The 15,573-nt window shown below is 41.8% G+C and overlaps 2 protein-coding genes across 4 annotated transcripts; both read left to right on the top strand.

The window, feature by feature from the left end:
- Nucleotides 1-248: 248 nt before the first annotated feature.
- Nucleotides 249-4,937, top strand: LOC122879554 (extracellular calcium-sensing receptor-like). The gene is made up of 12 exons (XM_044203795.1): nt 249-261; nt 507-633; nt 832-1,354; nt 1,527-1,679; nt 1,766-1,966; nt 2,140-2,601; nt 2,738-2,868; nt 3,043-3,139; nt 3,293-3,416; nt 3,602-4,074; nt 4,174-4,254; nt 4,471-4,937. The coding sequence occupies exons 3-12, from the start codon at nt 857-859 to the stop codon at nt 4,825-4,827; spliced, it is 2,577 nt and encodes an 858-aa protein (XP_044059730.1). The 5' UTR covers nt 249-261; nt 507-633; nt 832-856; the 3' UTR covers nt 4,828-4,937.
- A 4,183-nt stretch (nt 4,938-9,120) lies between these two features.
- Nucleotides 9,121-13,785, top strand: LOC122879552 (extracellular calcium-sensing receptor-like). 3 transcript variants are annotated; one of them, XM_044203790.1, is made up of 12 exons: nt 9,121-9,141; nt 9,384-9,510; nt 9,701-10,223; nt 10,406-10,558; nt 10,644-10,844; nt 11,017-11,478; nt 11,613-11,743; nt 11,922-12,018; nt 12,131-12,254; nt 12,420-12,892; nt 12,992-13,072; nt 13,287-13,785. In XM_044203790.1, exons 3-12 carry the CDS (start codon nt 9,726-9,728, stop codon nt 13,641-13,643), a joined length of 2,577 nt encoding a protein of 858 aa, XP_044059725.1. In that variant the 5' UTR covers nt 9,121-9,141; nt 9,384-9,510; nt 9,701-9,725; the 3' UTR covers nt 13,644-13,785. The 3 variants fall into 3 exon arrangements, with proteins under 3 accessions (XP_044059725.1, XP_044059723.1, XP_044059724.1); XM_044203788.1 differs by lacking the exons at nt 9,121-9,141; nt 9,384-9,510 and having other exon boundaries at nt 9,622-10,223; nt 10,406-10,537; XM_044203789.1 differs by lacking the exons at nt 9,121-9,141; nt 9,384-9,510; nt 10,406-10,558 and having other exon boundaries at nt 9,622-10,223.
- The last annotated feature ends 1,788 nt before the right edge of the window (nt 13,786-15,573 follow it).

Below are 15,573 nucleotides of genomic sequence, written 5' to 3'. Positions count from 1 at the left end.
TCCCTTTATGTGTTTATTATGAGTCTGGGATAAAAATCATGGTCATTGTTCATTTTTATTATACTCATAGTTCATGTGAGCCATGTCTTGTCCTCTTTGCTGTGCTGATTATTTTCACTGTGATTGGTTGATCCGGCAATGACTCATATGACCTATGAAATGAAGCAAGCATCACAGTTTTTATATAATCTGCTTCATTAGCCCTTCAGAGACTACGTTGGAGAACCATTGTCTCCAGCACACACACACAGTCTTTATGGGGTCAGTATGGATACTGCATTCAACCCCTGTTGGGGCTTCACAGTGGCTGCTTCTTTGGGTCTTGTTTAGCCTACTTTTTCCAGCATTCTCTGATGTTCCTAAAAGTGCAAAGGGAAGGAAAGAACTAAGCTTAGAGAGAGGTGTTGTGAAAAAAGAGGAGACTATAACATACAGACGAAGTGGTTTGGGGCTAGAGGGAGTGAGTGGTGTTGCTTCTAGCTTACCTCAGTGTGTGAAACTTGCAGACAGTGAGCCTCTGGCCCTGCAGTCGGAAGGGGATGTTGTGATTGGAGGGTTCTTCCCTCTGCACTATGTTGCCCCTAAGCTACAGCACAGCTACCACAGCAAACCTCAGCTCACACCTTGCAGTGGGTGAGTGTGAGGATACATAAAAAAATCTCACATTTTCACATAAAAAGTAACAAAAATAATTTCTTCTTGCTGTGATTAGATCTCTCTGTTACTACTGCACTGTTTACATGTTCTGATTTACATTGTGCTGCAATACTGTGTTTCATGTCTCATGATGAATTACATAGACAGCATTCATTTTTGTTTAATTTTCTGCAGCTTTGACCACAGAGCCTTCCGCTGGATGATGACCATGGTGTTTGCAGTGGAGGAAATTAACCGTAATTCAAGCCTGTTACCAGGTGTTAAACTAGGCTACCGGATCATGGACAGCTGTGACCATGTCCACACCGGCCTGCAAGCTCTTTTTGCTTTAGTCAGTCACTCCAAAGCTGTGATGAGTGAGGTGAAACAAATGGAGGAAACTGAAAATAGATTAAATATGCCGAAGGACAGGGGTACTAGAATGGAGAGGGTGACCACAGTAGAAAAAACAAGAAAGAAAAAGATCCTGACCACGGTGAAAAAGACAGGCACTGAAATTAGTACAGCGATGACTCACAGTCTTGAAAATAATGGAAAAACAAAAGAAAATGTAACAGAGGAGAGAATGGATAGTACACAATATGAAACTTTGCCCTCATGTCTTGCTGATTCTCCTGTGCCTGCTGTGATTGGCCTTGCATCCTCTTCCCCTACAAGAGCTGTAGCTCAAACTCTTGGTCCTTTCAACATCCCATTGGTAAGAAAGGAATGAAAAGGCAGGCTCACACACAGTACTTTATTTTGTTCATGCTGTCCTTCCTTCCAGCACTTGTTTTTTGTAATGAATCACAAAACAATGTTTAATAATGTTTTGTTATTGGCTTCTGTCTTATCTCGATAAAGATACAATTACCTTTATCTCCCTGTAGGTGAGTTATTTTGCCACTTGTACTTGTCTTACGGACAAGCATATGTACCCGTCGTTCTTGCGGACTGTGCCGAGTGATCTCTTTCAAGTTAGAGGTCTTGTTCAGCTGGTCACCTTATTAGGCTGGCTCTGGGTGGGCACAATAGGGACCACGGTGAGATAAATGCTTTTATTTACCCCACCATTGGTAAGTTAAACACGCTAACATGATTTAAGAAAATATTTATTTATATATTTCAGGATGACTACAGTCACTATGGCATCCAATCATTCTCTAATCAGTTTAGACAACAAGGTGGGTGTCTGGCATTTCATCTGACTATCCCCAAATCACCCACAGCGGCTGAAATACAAGAAATGGCAGACAGGCTGCAGAGTTCAACTGCACATGTAGTTGTGGTCTTTGCCTCAGAGGGACAGCTGCTGGGTCTTTTCTTAGAGGTAAGCACTCTACGTCTCACTTAATTTATATGACTAGGCATAACATATGTAAATATGCAGTATTTAAATTAATCATATGAGAATTAGGAATATCAAAACAATGTCGATGCTCATGGTAATCTGTTTGCTTTCTTATCATCAACATATTTCTTTATGTATGCCTTATTTTCCAGCTGACTCAGAGAAATGTTACAGGGATCCAGTGGGTAGCTAGTGAAGCCTGGGTGACTGCTAGGCTGCTGACCTCACCCCACCTCCACCCTCTCCTAGAGGGCACGCTGGGCTTCTCCTTTCCTGGAGTCAGGATCCCCGGCTTGAAAGAGTTTCTGTTGAATGTCCGTCCCTCTCCCAAACCTGGGATGGAATTTGTCAACATGTTCTGGGAAGAGCTGTTTGGCTGTAGGCTAGAGTTTAGAGGAGAAAAGGGGGCCGATGATAGGCCTGTATGCACAGGTTCAGAGGATCTGAGGTATACTGACAGCAGTTATACTGATGTATCTCAGGTCAGAATATCCTATAATGTGTATAAAGCTGTATACGCCATCGCCCATGCTCTGCACACTTTATTGAACTGTGATTCTGCCGGACAAAACAAGGGGATGTGTGAGAGACATAAATCATTTACTTCGAGGCAGGTAAGTTAAACAACTACAAAATATGCAAATCAATTATTTATTTGTGATTTTTGTCATTTTTGCTTGAGTTTTTGTGTGTTTATGTCTGTTGTTCTCTTCTCCGTTCTTTGTTTTCTTTCTTCCTCCTTTCATACAGTTGCTGCATCATCTGAAGACGGTGAATTTCACCAACCAGTTTGAGGAGAAGGTATATTTTGACTCCAACGGGGAGCCAGTCCCTCTTTATGACATCCTAAACTGGCAGAAGGACAGCAAGGGTGAAATTAGGTGGAATATTATACTTCTAGACACAGGAATGCAACTGTCTAAGGAATCACGATTGAGAAGCTTTATTTTTGTTGATTGTAGCTATTGTAGCATTCAGCTGAGTTATGATACAATACTGTCACATGTATTGTTTGGCCTATTGTTTGGCTTTAAGGAATTTAATGCTGTGTTTAGATTTCTCAAAGTGGGAAGCTATGATGGTTCGGCTCCGTTGACACAACAATTGCAGATAGAGCAGAGCACCATTATATGGACAAAAGGACAGTCACAGGTGGGACATATGTCCACTTAACTGATTTGTGTGTTAAAAATGATTTAAGTTTATTTACAGGATACTAAATTTTCAATTTTTCTTCTTCAACCAAGCATCCAGTCTACAGCAAAGAAAATCTTGTTGTGTAATCGTACACCTTTATTTGTTCAGGTGCCTGTATCTGAGTGTAGCGCTCAATGCCCCCCTGGCAGCAGACAGGCCAGACGTCCAGGAGAACCCCCCTGCTGCTTTGATTGTTTACCCTGTGCAGATGGAGAGATCAGCAACCAGACTGGTAGCCCATACACATTTTATTAATTCATATATTACTAATTGGCTAACTAATAAGCAGAAGTCTATTAAAACCACAGACAACTGGGGAGTCATCAAGACATGTTGTGTGTATGCAAACTGTTGTTGTGTAGAGTTTGAGTTTGTGTGTGTTTACTCAGTATGTGTCTACTGTATGTGTCCCCAAAGGTTCCACCGAGTGCACAAAATGTCCTGAGTACTACTGGTCAGACAAAGACAAGGTGAAATGTGTGTCCGGGGTCGAAGAATTCCTGTCTTTCTATGACACCATGGGCATCATCCTGGTTGCACTCACACTGCTGGGTGTCGTGCTGACAACCATCATCACTACCGTCTTTCACCGTTTCCGTTCCACACCGATTGTCAAGGCCAACAACTCAGAAATAAGTTTCCTGCTTCTACTGTCACTCAAGCTCTGCTTCTTGTGTTCCCTGGTGTTTATTGGCCAGCCGTCTGTGTGGACATGTAGGCTCCGCCAGGCAGCATTCGGGATCAGCTTTGTCCTCTGTCTGTCCTGCCTCCTCGTTAAGACCATTGTGGTTCTCTTGGCCTTCCGGGCTAATGTACCTGGTACCAGGTGTCTGAAGCTGTTTGGTCCCTCTCAACAGAGGACTCTAATCCTCTGCACCACAGCTCCTCAGGTGTGAGAGCTACAGAACAATTCATTTTAACCTCATGTGACCATTTAAAGTTTTTTGTGTTTCTTTAAAGACATGCTTACCTTCCTATCTTGCCTTCAGGTTTGTCTCTGTGCTGGTTGGCTGCTAGGCGCGCCCCCCTTCCCATTCAGGAACCCAGCATACCAAGCCTCAACTGGAAAAGTAAGAACAACAGTATCCCACAGTGTCTTTTTTGATAATTCCGTTAGGAGTCAGAAATGTTAAAATCCTACACATAGGGGCTTTAATGTTAATTGAAGTATTGAGATCAGAACTGAACCAAACATAATCCTATGAATTTAGTTATTTCATACCTTCAAGCAAATTGTACTATATCTATTGATTGATGTGTATTCATGTATTGTTGGACATAATTAGATTGTTGTGGAGTGTAAGGAGCCATGGCCTCCTGGATTTTACCTGGTCCTGGGCTACATTGGCCTACTGGCCTTCCTCTGCCTCCTGCTGGCGTTCCTCGGACGCAAGCTACCTGATACATTCAATGAGGCAAAGCTCATTACCTTCAGCATGCTAATCTTCTGGGCTGTGTGGATCTCTTTCATCCCAGCTTATGTCAGCTCCCCTGGGAAGTTCACTGTGGCTGTGGAAGTGTTTGCTATATTAGCCTCCAGTTTTGGACTGTTACTATTTATATTTGTTCCCAAATGTTACATAATTATACTGCGGCCTGAGCGAAACATTAAGAAAGGCATGACTGGAAAATATCTTAGATGAACTTAATATTTATGTTGTGGTCATTTTAAATGACACAGAAACATACTTTTTAATGTGAAATCATGAAAATATTTTCCCATAGTCAAAAAAAATAAAAAATAAAAAATTAAGGTTTAAATGTGAAACTTAATAAAATGCCACATGAAATATGTTTCATTGTTTTGATTTTAATAAAATTCTTCAAGTAGGGACATGGCTCAAAGTTTTATTTCATTACTGTAAGTGACTATGTGCTACCTTCTCTATGCAGCGTAGACTAGGTGTCAGTATCCGTAGTACTGTCCTCCGGGGGCCTTTGTCTATTAAGATTTGAGAACTTGAGCAGGAGCATGAAGGGTCCCCTTAGTGACCTCATTCAAATCATTCAAATCTTTGAAAATTAGGTATTATTATCTGCCTTGATTCACCTGTTGAGTATGTAAGCCTAATTTTTTTTTTGGCACCATGACTGCTGCAGATACTGCACTTAAGCTCTGGATACTAAGTTACTGGAGCGGAACCTTTTGAGAGCTTCACAAGGACACACTTACTCCTTTAATAAAAGTGTAAACCTGGCATGCCTGGGATTGACGTTACCAAAACAATCTGAATTTTTGTACTTTGTCCTTCAACCCAACACTGAAGAACTGAAACGGGTGGGTGAAATCAATATAAAACATTTGATTTAAATTTCATCAGTGACAAAATGTGTATGCAATGCCTTGAGTAGTTCCAGTTATAGCTTGGAGTTTTAATAGTGGACTTACACTTAAAACCCAACAAATCAAACCCTGCTCATTCATTTCCTTTATGTGCTTATTATAAGTTTGGGATAAATTTGTGGTCATTGCTTTAAAAGAACAGGTAGGAGGTACAAGAACACGACATTATTTCTTTGTTATTATAGTCATCTCTATTAAGACGATAGTCAAACAGACTTGATTATACAAAGGCAGGGGAAGAGAGGAGGACTAATGGCTAAGCTAAAGCTAACTTCTCATCAGCTATCTCTACCCAGCATTTTCTTCACCAATGTACTGTCTTTGCTGAACAAAATGGATGAGATCATCACTCATAAAAGGATTATGGACTGCAACATCATGCTTTTTATGGAAACATGGCTCAACAGCGGCGTTCCTGATTTTGCCACTGAGTTATTGGGGCGCTACATCCTGCGGGCAGATAGCATAGCAGATGACACCAGTAAAACCAGAGGTGGGGACTGTGCATTTATGTAAACAAAGCTTGGTGCATGGACAGCTCGAGAGTCACTGCCTTGCTATCCTAGAATCAGAAATAGAATCAAAATCAGAAATACTTTATTGATCCCCGCGGGGAAACTCTTTAACAAGACGGAGCTACGGCAACAGGCAGCATACACGTTGGCGCATGCGCACTCACGCACTAGAATATGTCATGGTTAAGAGTAAACCTTTCTATCTGCCCAGAGAACTTAGATCTGTTGTGACTACAGCTTATATGCCCCCAGATGCTAATACTAAGCTTGCAATGAAAGAACTGTATGCTGCCATCAGCAAACTACACACCCAGAGGTAGCTTTGAGGGGCGATAACACAGAAATGCTTTGCTAGAAATGCGTCGGCAGCAAAACCATTGTTTTCCTACTTTACGGCACGACTGGTGTTCGCTCATCTCTTGCGTCGTGCATCGCGTTTTTCTAGTGGTTTTTAGACACACATAAAAGTTAAAATATTGTCAACTATTGAGCGCACTTGTCAAACTTGGCCCAGGCAGCCAATCAAGTGAAGCAAGAAGCGAGCTTTATTACTCTACAACTTTCTTCCTGTTGCTTAAGCAGTCAGGTGAATCTCTGGTGAGTATAATGCCGTTTACTATACCGATAAATAGGATAACTGTTGGACTGTGAGAGAGCTACAGAGCAGGGGCACACGCAGCCCCACTCCATAGGCGCACCAGCTGTTTTGCCGTCTTTGAAGTGGCTGTGCCTATAGCGGTGTGTCTCTTTGTGATCGCCTCTTTTATTGTTGTGGGTAAATTCAACCGCTCCAACCTGAAGACTGTACACCACAAATTCCACCAACGTGTCTTCTGCCCCACTAAAGGAGACAAAACCTAGCCCAACTGGCTGAAGCATACAGAGCCATTCCCCTCCCCCACCTAGGAAAGTCACCTCTCACTGTTCCTACTCCCCAAGTACACACCACTCATCAAACATGTGAAACCTTCAGTAAGAACAGTTAAAGTATGACCAGAGGGAGCAGACTCTGTACTACAGCACCAGTTTGAACACACAGACTAGAGTATGTATACCCCCCAGGCCACCCTGGACTCCACACGTACATTGATTCTTGTGCCTCCTCCGTTCTGGACTATATCAACACCAACATCAATAGTGTCACCACCCTCAAATAGAAAACGACTTTCCCAAATTAGAAGAAGTGGATGAACAGAGAGGTTCACCTACTGCTGAAGACATGTGACACCGCTTTCAGATCAGGTGATGCACATCCAGGGTTAACCTGAAGAGGGGCATCAAGAGGGCCAAGCAAAGACAAGTTTAGGATTGAGGAACACTTTAACAACAACTCTGACCCCTGATGCATGTGGCAAGGCATCCAGGCCATCATGGACTACAATCCCACCAACACCACCCCCCTAACCAGCACTACCTGCTTCCCTGATGATCTTAACAACTTTTACACCTATGTGAGAATGCTGTTCATCGACTTCAGCATTCAACACTATCATCCGCTTCAAATTGACCACCAAACTTTGTGACCTTGGCATCAGCACCTCCTTCTGCAACTGGGTTCTTGACTTCCTAACCAACAAACCCCAGTATATTAGGTAAGACAACCACACCTCCTCAACACTCACCCTGTAACAAAAGAGTTTCCCCTCGGGGATCAATAAAGTATTTCTGATTTCTGATCTGAACACTGGCATCACACAGGGCTGTGTGCTGAGTCCTCTCCTCTAGTCTTTCTTCACCTATGACTGCACACCTGTACATGGTTCAAATGCCATTATCAAGTTTGCAGATGACACAAGGGTGATTGGCCTCATCAACAACAATGATGAGTCGGCCTACAGGGAGGAGGTCCAGCACCTGGTGTGGTGTGCTAACAACAACCTGGCTCAACACCAAGAAGACCAAAGAGCTCATTGTGGACTTCTGAAAGACAAAAGGCAGCACACACACCCCAATCCATATCAACAGCACAGAGGTTGAGCGTGTCACTAACTTTAAGTTTCTGGGTGTCCACATCTCCGAGGACCTCTCTTGGACTCTCAACACTTTGACCCTGGTCAAGAGTTCACACCAACGTCTCTTCTTCCTGAAGAGACTGAAGAAAATCTCCATATGTCTCCTCAGATTCTGGTGAAGTTCTACCGCTGCACCATTGAGAGCATCCTTACCAACTGCATCACATATATGGCAACTGCTCTGTCTCTGACTGGAGAGCAGTGCAGAGGGTGGTGAAAACTGCCCAATGCATCACAGGTACTCCACTCCCCACCATTGTGGCTGTCCAGCACAAGCGGTGTTTGTGGAGGACACGTAGCATCGTCTGGCACCTCTCACTCAGGCTACAGATTGTTTGCTCTCTTCCCCTCTGGGAGGCGCTACAGGATGTTCTGTTCCAGGACAAGCAGGCTCAGTATATATCTGACCTATAGTGTATTCACATTAATACTTAATTAATAAATGTCTATACTGCATACATTTTCTACCAACAACTACCACCAGCTGTTTATTTTGTATATAATGTCTTACTATTGCCATTACTTGTACTTATACCTGCACTGCATATATTTTTGCTCATACTGTGTATATCTTATTGTATTAATTTCACACTGTTCATACTGTCAAAACTGTTCATGCTGTAAATAATTTAGCATATTCATATCACACTGTTCATACTGGTAATACTGTTCGTACTGTATCTTAGTGTATTCAAAACTGCAACTTACTGTTTATACCATATATATGCACATTACTGTGCACTTTACTGCTTTTTGCACTTCTGGTTAGATGCTACAGTAGACTGCATTTCGTTGTCTCAGTGCCTGAAGTCTGCAATCACAATAAAGTTTAATGCAATGCAATGCAATGTAATGTAATCTAATCTAATAACACAATGTTCCAGTTTTAAGACTCAGTTCATGTGAGCCATGTCTTGTCCACTCTCCTGTGCTGTTGCATTTCACTGTGATTGGTTGAACTGGGGATGACTCATATGACCTATGAAATGAAGCAAACATCAGAGTTTTTATATAGTCTGCTTCATTAGCCCTTCAGAGACTACGTTGGAGAACCATTGTCTCTACCACACACACAGTCTTTATGGGGTCAGTATGGATACTGCATTCAACCCCTGTTGGGGCTTCACCGTGGCTGCTTCTTTGGGTCTTGTTTAGCCTACTTTTTCCAGCATTCTCTGATGTTCCTAAAAGTGCAAAGGGAAGGAGAGAACTAAGCTTAGAAAGAGGTGTTGTGAAAGAAGGGACTATAATAGAAAGACGAAGTGGTTTGGGGCTAGAGGGAGTGAGTGGTGTTGCTTCTAGCTTACCTCAGTGTGTGAAACTTGCAGACAGTGAGCCTCTGGCCCTGCAGTCGGAAGGGGATGTTGTGATTGGAGGGTTCTTCCCTCTGCACTATGTTGCCCCTAAGCTACAGCACAGCTACCACAGCAAACCTCAGCTCACACCTTGCAGCAGGTGAGGATACTCTTGATAGCTGATAAGTACCACATTAAAAAATCTCACATTTTCACACAAATAATTGACTGAAATCATTTCCTCTTGCTGTGTTTAAATCTCTATGTTGGTCCTTCGTTGTTTACATGTTCTGATTTATATTGTGCTGTGATACTGTGTTTTCTGTTCAACTTTAATACTTTTTCTGCAGCTTTGATCACAGAGCCTTCCGCTGGATGATGACCATGGTGTTTGCAGTGGAGGAAATTAACCGTAATTCAAGCCTGTTACCAGGTGTTAAACTAGGCTACCGGATCATGGACAGCTGTGACCATGTCCACACCGGCCTGCAAGCTCTTTTTGCTTTAGTCAGTCACTCCAAAGCTGTGATGAGTGAGGTGAAACAAATGGAGGAAACTGAAAATAGATTAAATATGCCGAAGGACAGGGGTACTAGAATGGAGAGGGTGACCACAGTAGAAAAAACAAGAAAGAAAAAGATCCTGACCACGGTGAAAAAGACAGGCACTGAAATTAGTACAGCGATGACTCACAGTCTTGAAAATAATGGAAAAACAAAAGAAAATGTAACAGAGGAGAGAATGGATAGTACACAATATGAAACTTTGCCCTCATGTCTTGCTGATTCTCCTGTGCCTGCTGTGATTGGCCTTGCATCCTCTTCCCCTACAAGAGCTGTAGCTCAAACTCTTGGTCCTTTCAACATCCCACTGGTAAGAATGGAATGAAAAGGCAGGCTCACACACAGTACTTTATTTTGTTCATGCTGTCCTTCCTTCCAGCACTTGGCTTTTGTAATAAATGTCAGAACAATGTTTAAAAATGTTTAATAATGCTTTGTTTTTGGCTTCTGTCTCATCTAAATAAAGATAAGGTTACCTTTATCTCCCTGTAGGTGAGTTATTTTGCCACTTGTACCTGTCTTACGGACAAGCATATGTACCCGTCGTTCTTGCGGACTGTGCCGAGTGATCTCTTTCAAGTTAGAGGTCTTGTTCAGCTGGTCACCTTCTTAGACTGGCTCTGGGTGGGCACAATAGGGACCACTGTGAGATAAATGTTTTTATTTACCCTACCATTAGTTAGTTAAACACGCTAAAATGAGTTACAAAATAATTCTCTATATATTTCAGGATGACTACAGTCACTATGGCGTCCAAGCATTCTCTAATCAGTTTAGACAACAAGGTGGGTGTCTGGCATTTCATCTGACTATCCCCGAATCACCCACAGCGGCTGAAATACAAGAAATGGCAGACAGGCTGCAGAGTTCAACTGCACATGTAGTTGTGGTCTTTGCCTCAGAGGGACAGCTGCTGGGTCTTTTCTTAGAGGTAAGCACTCTACGTCTCACTTAATTTATATGACTAGGTATAACATATGACATATTATGCAGTATTTAAATTAATCATATGAGAATTAGGAATATCAAAAGAATGGTGGTGTTCAGTGGTAATCAGCTTTCTTATCATGATCAAATTACTTTATGTATGCCTTATTTTCCAGCTGACTCAGAGAAATGTTACAGGGATCCAGTGGGTAGCTAGTGAATCCTGGGTGGCTGCTAGGCTGCTGACCTCACCCCACCTCCACCCTCTCCTAGAGGGCACGCTGGGCTTCTCCTTTCCTGGAGTCAGGATCCCCGGCTTGAAAGAGTTTCTGTTGAATGTCCGTCCCTCTCCCAAACCTGGGATGGAATTTGTCAACATGTTCTGGGAAGAGCTGTTTGGCTGTAGGCTAGAGTTTAGAGGAGAAAAGGGGGCTGATGATAAGCCTGTATGCACAGGTTCAGAGGATCTGAGGTATACTGACAGCAGTTATACTGATGTATCTCAGGTCAGAATATCCTATAATGTGTATAAAGCTGTATACGCCATCGCCCATGCTCTGCACACTTTATTGAACTGTGATTCTGCCGGACAAAACAAAGGGATGTGTGAGAGACATAAATCATTTACTTCGAGGCAGGTAAGTTAAACAACTACAAAATATGCAAATCAATTATTTATTTGTGATTTTTGTCATTTTTGCTTGAGTTTTTGTGTGTTTATGTCTTGTTCTCTTCTCCGTTCTTTGTTTTCTTTCTTCCTCCTTTCATACAGTTGCTGCATCATCTGAAGACGGTGAATTTCACCAACCAGTTTGAGGAGAAGGTATATTTTGACTCCAACGGGGAGCCAGTCCCTCTTTATGACATCCTAAACTGGCAGAAGGACAGCAAGGGTGAAATTAGGTGGAATATTATACTTCTAGACACAGGAATGCAACTGTCTGTTTAAGGAATCACGATTGAGAAGCTTTATTTTTGTTGATTGTAGCTATTGTAGCATTCAGCTGAGTTATGATACAATACTGTCACATGTATTGTTTGGCCTATTGTTTGGCTTTAAAGAATTTATTGCTGTGTTTAGATTTCTTAAAGTGGGAAGCTATGATGGTTCGGCTCCATTGAGACAACAGTTGCAGATGGAGCAGAGCACCATTATATGGACAAAAGGACAGTCACAGGTGGGTCATATGTCCCCTAAACTGATTTCATATATGTGTTAAAATTGATTTAGGTTTCTTTACACGATACAACATTTTAAGTATTACCTGGGCTACATGATTAAAATTTCAGGTGCCTGTATCTGAGTGTAGCGCTCAATGCTTCCCTGGCAGCAGACAGGCCAGACGTCCAGGAGAGCCCCACTGCTGCTTTGATTGTTTACCCTGTGCAGATGGAGAGATCAGCAACCAGACTGGTAGCCCATACACATTTTACTAATTCATTTTGGAACTTCTGTAAAAAGCAGATGGCCATTAAATCCACAGAAATGTTGCACAACTGGGGAAACTGTTGTTGTGTAGAGTTTGAGATTGTGTGTGTTTAGTCAGTATGTGTCTACTGTATCCCTGTGTCCCCAAAGGTTCCACCGAGTGCACAAAATGTCCTGAGTACTACTGGTCAGACAAAGACAAGGTGAAATGTGTCTCTGGGGTCGATGAATTCCTGTCTTTCTATGACACCATGGGCATCATCCTGGTTGCACTCACACTGCTGGGTGTCGTGCTGACAACCATCATCACTACCGTCTTTCACCGTTTCCGTTCCACACCGATTGTCAAGGCCAACAACTCAGAAATAAGTTTCCTGCTTCTACTGTCACTCAAGCTCTGCTTCTTGTGTTCCCTGGTGTTTATTGGCCAGCCGTCTGTGTGGACATGTAGGCTCCGCCAGGCAGCATTCGGGATCAGCTTTGTCCTCTGTCTGTCCTGCCTCCTCGTTAAGACCATTGTGGTTCTCTTGGCCTTCCAGACTAATGTACCTGGTACCAGGGGTCTGAAGCTGTTTGGTCCCTCTCAACAGAGGACTCTAATCATCTGCACCACAGCTCCTCAGGTGTGAGAGCTACAGAACAATTAATTTTAACCTCATGTGACCATTTAAAGTTTTTTGTGTTTCTTTAAAGAAATGCTTACCTTCCTATCTTGCCTTCAGGTTTGTCTCTGTGCTGGTTGGCTGCTAGGCGCGCCCCCCTTCCCATTCAGGAACCCAGCTTACCAAGCCTCAACTGGAAAAGTAAGAACAACAGTATCCCACAGTGTCTTTTTTGATACTAGGATATATTAGGAGTCACCAAAGTCAGAAATGTTAAAATCCTACACAGGCTTTAATGTTCATTATTGAAATCAGAACTGAACCAAACATAATCATATGATTATTTCACACCATCAAGCAAATTGTACTATATCTATTGATTGATGTGTGTTCATGTATTGTTGGACATAATTAGATTGTTGTGGAGTGTAAGGAGCCATGGCCTCCTGGATTTTACCTGGTCCTGGGCTACATCGGCCTACTGGCCTTCCTCTGCCTCCTGCTGGCGTTCCTCGGACGCAAGCTACCTGATACATTCAATGAGGCAAAGCTCATTACCTTCAGCATGCTTATCTTCTGGGCCGTGTGGATCTCTTTCATCCCAGCTTATGTCAGCTCCCCTGGGAAGTTCACTGTGGCTGTGGAAGTGTTTGCTATATTAGCCTCCAGTTCTGGACTGTTACTATGTATTTTTGTGCCCAAATGTTACATAATTATACTGCGGCCTGAGCGAAACATTAAGAAAGGCATGACTGGAAAATATCTTAGATAAACCAAACATTTATGTAGTAGGTGGTCATTGTAAGTTGCCATCAAGCAAACAGAAGCACATGCTTTTTAATTGAAAATTGTGAAAATACACTTTGATAGTTGAACATTTGAATGTGCTAAATAAAATGCCACATGAAACATGGTCCCATGTTTTGATTTTAATAAGATGCTTCAAGTAGGGACCTGACTCAAGGTTTTAACTCATTACTGCAAATGAATATGACTGGAGTGTTGGGATACCTTTTATTGTACTGTGACTCTTAGACTCTATATCTGGTGAGAAGTTAATAACTTTTATTAGACTTCTTAATACTACAATAATAAAAAAGTATGTGTTACCTTCTCTATGCAGTGTAGGCTAGGTGCCAGTATGCATATTACTGTCCTCAAGGGGCCTTTGCCTATTAATATTTGAGAACCTGAGCAGGAGCATGAAGGGTCCCCTTAGTGACCTCATTCAAATCACTGCATTTTGGAAAGTGAGGTATTGTTATCAGAATCAGAATCAGAATCAAAAATACTTTATTGATGCCTAAAGGGAAACTCTTTTGTTACAGCTGCTCACTATCACATCAGTGCACACAGGGATAGAAGTTCTAAGCAAATCAAGCAACTGCCTTGATTCACCTGTTGAGCATGTAAGCCTAATTTTTTCTGGCACCAAGACTGGTGCAGATACTGCAATTCAACACCAGAAGCTTAGTGATTTGAAATAGTGTCACAAGTTACTGGAGAGGAACCTTTTGAGAGCTTCACAAGGACACTGTTACTCATTTCATAAAAAGTGTAAGCCTGGCATGCCTGGGATCGACGTCACCAAAACCATTTCTGAATTTTTGCTTAAACACTTTCACCCATAGCATGCTGAGTTCTTTGTCCTTCAACCAAACAAATAAGAGCTAAACAGGTAGGTGAAATAAATTCATGAATTTTTATGTCAAATTCATCAGAGCCAATCAATGCCAACAACAATGGTTGTTTAATGTTAGCATCAGATCATGCAGTCAACATCTTCAATCATATCAATTTCACACACAGTAACTGCATTGATACTTTTACCCAAGCTTCCAGTTAGTGTACCACACCAGAACCAACCACATAACCTTTAGCACATTTTCAAGATATGCAGTGATGAAATTGGTGTCATCTTAAATAAAACTGTACCACTTGAACACAGTAAGTAATCTGACCTGATAAGACTGACATGCCTATCGAAGAATCATCGTTAACAGCTTGGTATAAGAAGCTGACAATTTCATCTCAGTCAGTCCCACCTTTAATCATGGTCACCTTCATGCAAAATTGTACACCTTTTTTCTGGTCCTTGCCCCGGTGCCTGGATCCCTTTGTTGTGCGCCATGCTCCTCCCCACCTGTGAATTTCATGCCCAGATCTTGATGTAAAAGCCTTGTTTATTGATTTATTTTTTTCATGGCACTCTGTGTTTCTATAAACAATTAAAACTGAAAATCTCCATACATATTTGTCTTTAGTTCCCTCAGGACAAGGGCCTGACTATATTACAATACATTAGCAGGCAGCATTTAGCAAAATTTGACAGTTTAATCAATAATAACTTAATTACTATTGATTTTCTTATCTAGTATGCACAATTCTAAACCCACTGACCTTGGTTTAAAGCTCACAGGTGTAGCAGGATAGAAGATCAGCAGAAAGTCTTTTCCCCAACAAACTAAGCCTCAGAAACTCCAAAGAACATTCACTGCTAAAAGTCTTAATTTTTGCAAAATATACATTAAAGGTATACGCTCCTTGTAATTATTCTTATTTATTTTCTTTTACACTGTACTACATTTGCAATGCTGCAATATCAGTTGCATACAACTTTCACTGCCCAGTCAATACGAATGTGAAAAACATAATTTGGGAAGATACTTTTAAATAAGAATAACAATTAAATGGAAAGCAAA

The sequence above is a fragment of the Siniperca chuatsi genome, linkage group LG7 (genome assembly GCF_020085105.1).
Source record: "Siniperca chuatsi isolate FFG_IHB_CAS linkage group LG7, ASM2008510v1, whole genome shotgun sequence".
NCBI lineage: Eukaryota > Metazoa > Chordata > Actinopteri > Centrarchiformes > Sinipercidae > Siniperca > Siniperca chuatsi.
This window is presented reverse-complemented; position numbering and strand designations above follow the sequence as displayed.

Bases quoted from the DNA above. Each gene is read 5' to 3' on its own strand.
- LOC122879554 (XM_044203795.1), top strand. From the start codon at position 857: ATGATGACCATGGTGTTTGCAGTGGAGGAAATTAACCGTAATTCAAGC. The intron at 2,602-2,737 runs GTAAGTTAAACA...CCTTTCATACAG, and splicing joins AATCATTTACTTCGAGGCAG to TTGCTGCATCATCTGAAGAC. The intron at 3,417-3,601 runs GTAGCCCATACA...GTGTCCCCAAAG, and splicing joins AGAGATCAGCAACCAGACTG to GTTCCACCGAGTGCACAAAA.
- LOC122879552 (XM_044203790.1), top strand. From the start codon at position 9,726: ATGATGACCATGGTGTTTGCAGTGGAGGAAATTAACCGTAATTCAAGC. The intron at 10,224-10,405 runs GTAAGAATGGAA...ATCTCCCTGTAG, and splicing joins GTCCTTTCAACATCCCACTG to GTGAGTTATTTTGCCACTTG. The intron at 12,893-12,991 runs GTGTGAGAGCTA...TCTTGCCTTCAG, and splicing joins TCTGCACCACAGCTCCTCAG to GTTTGTCTCTGTGCTGGTTG.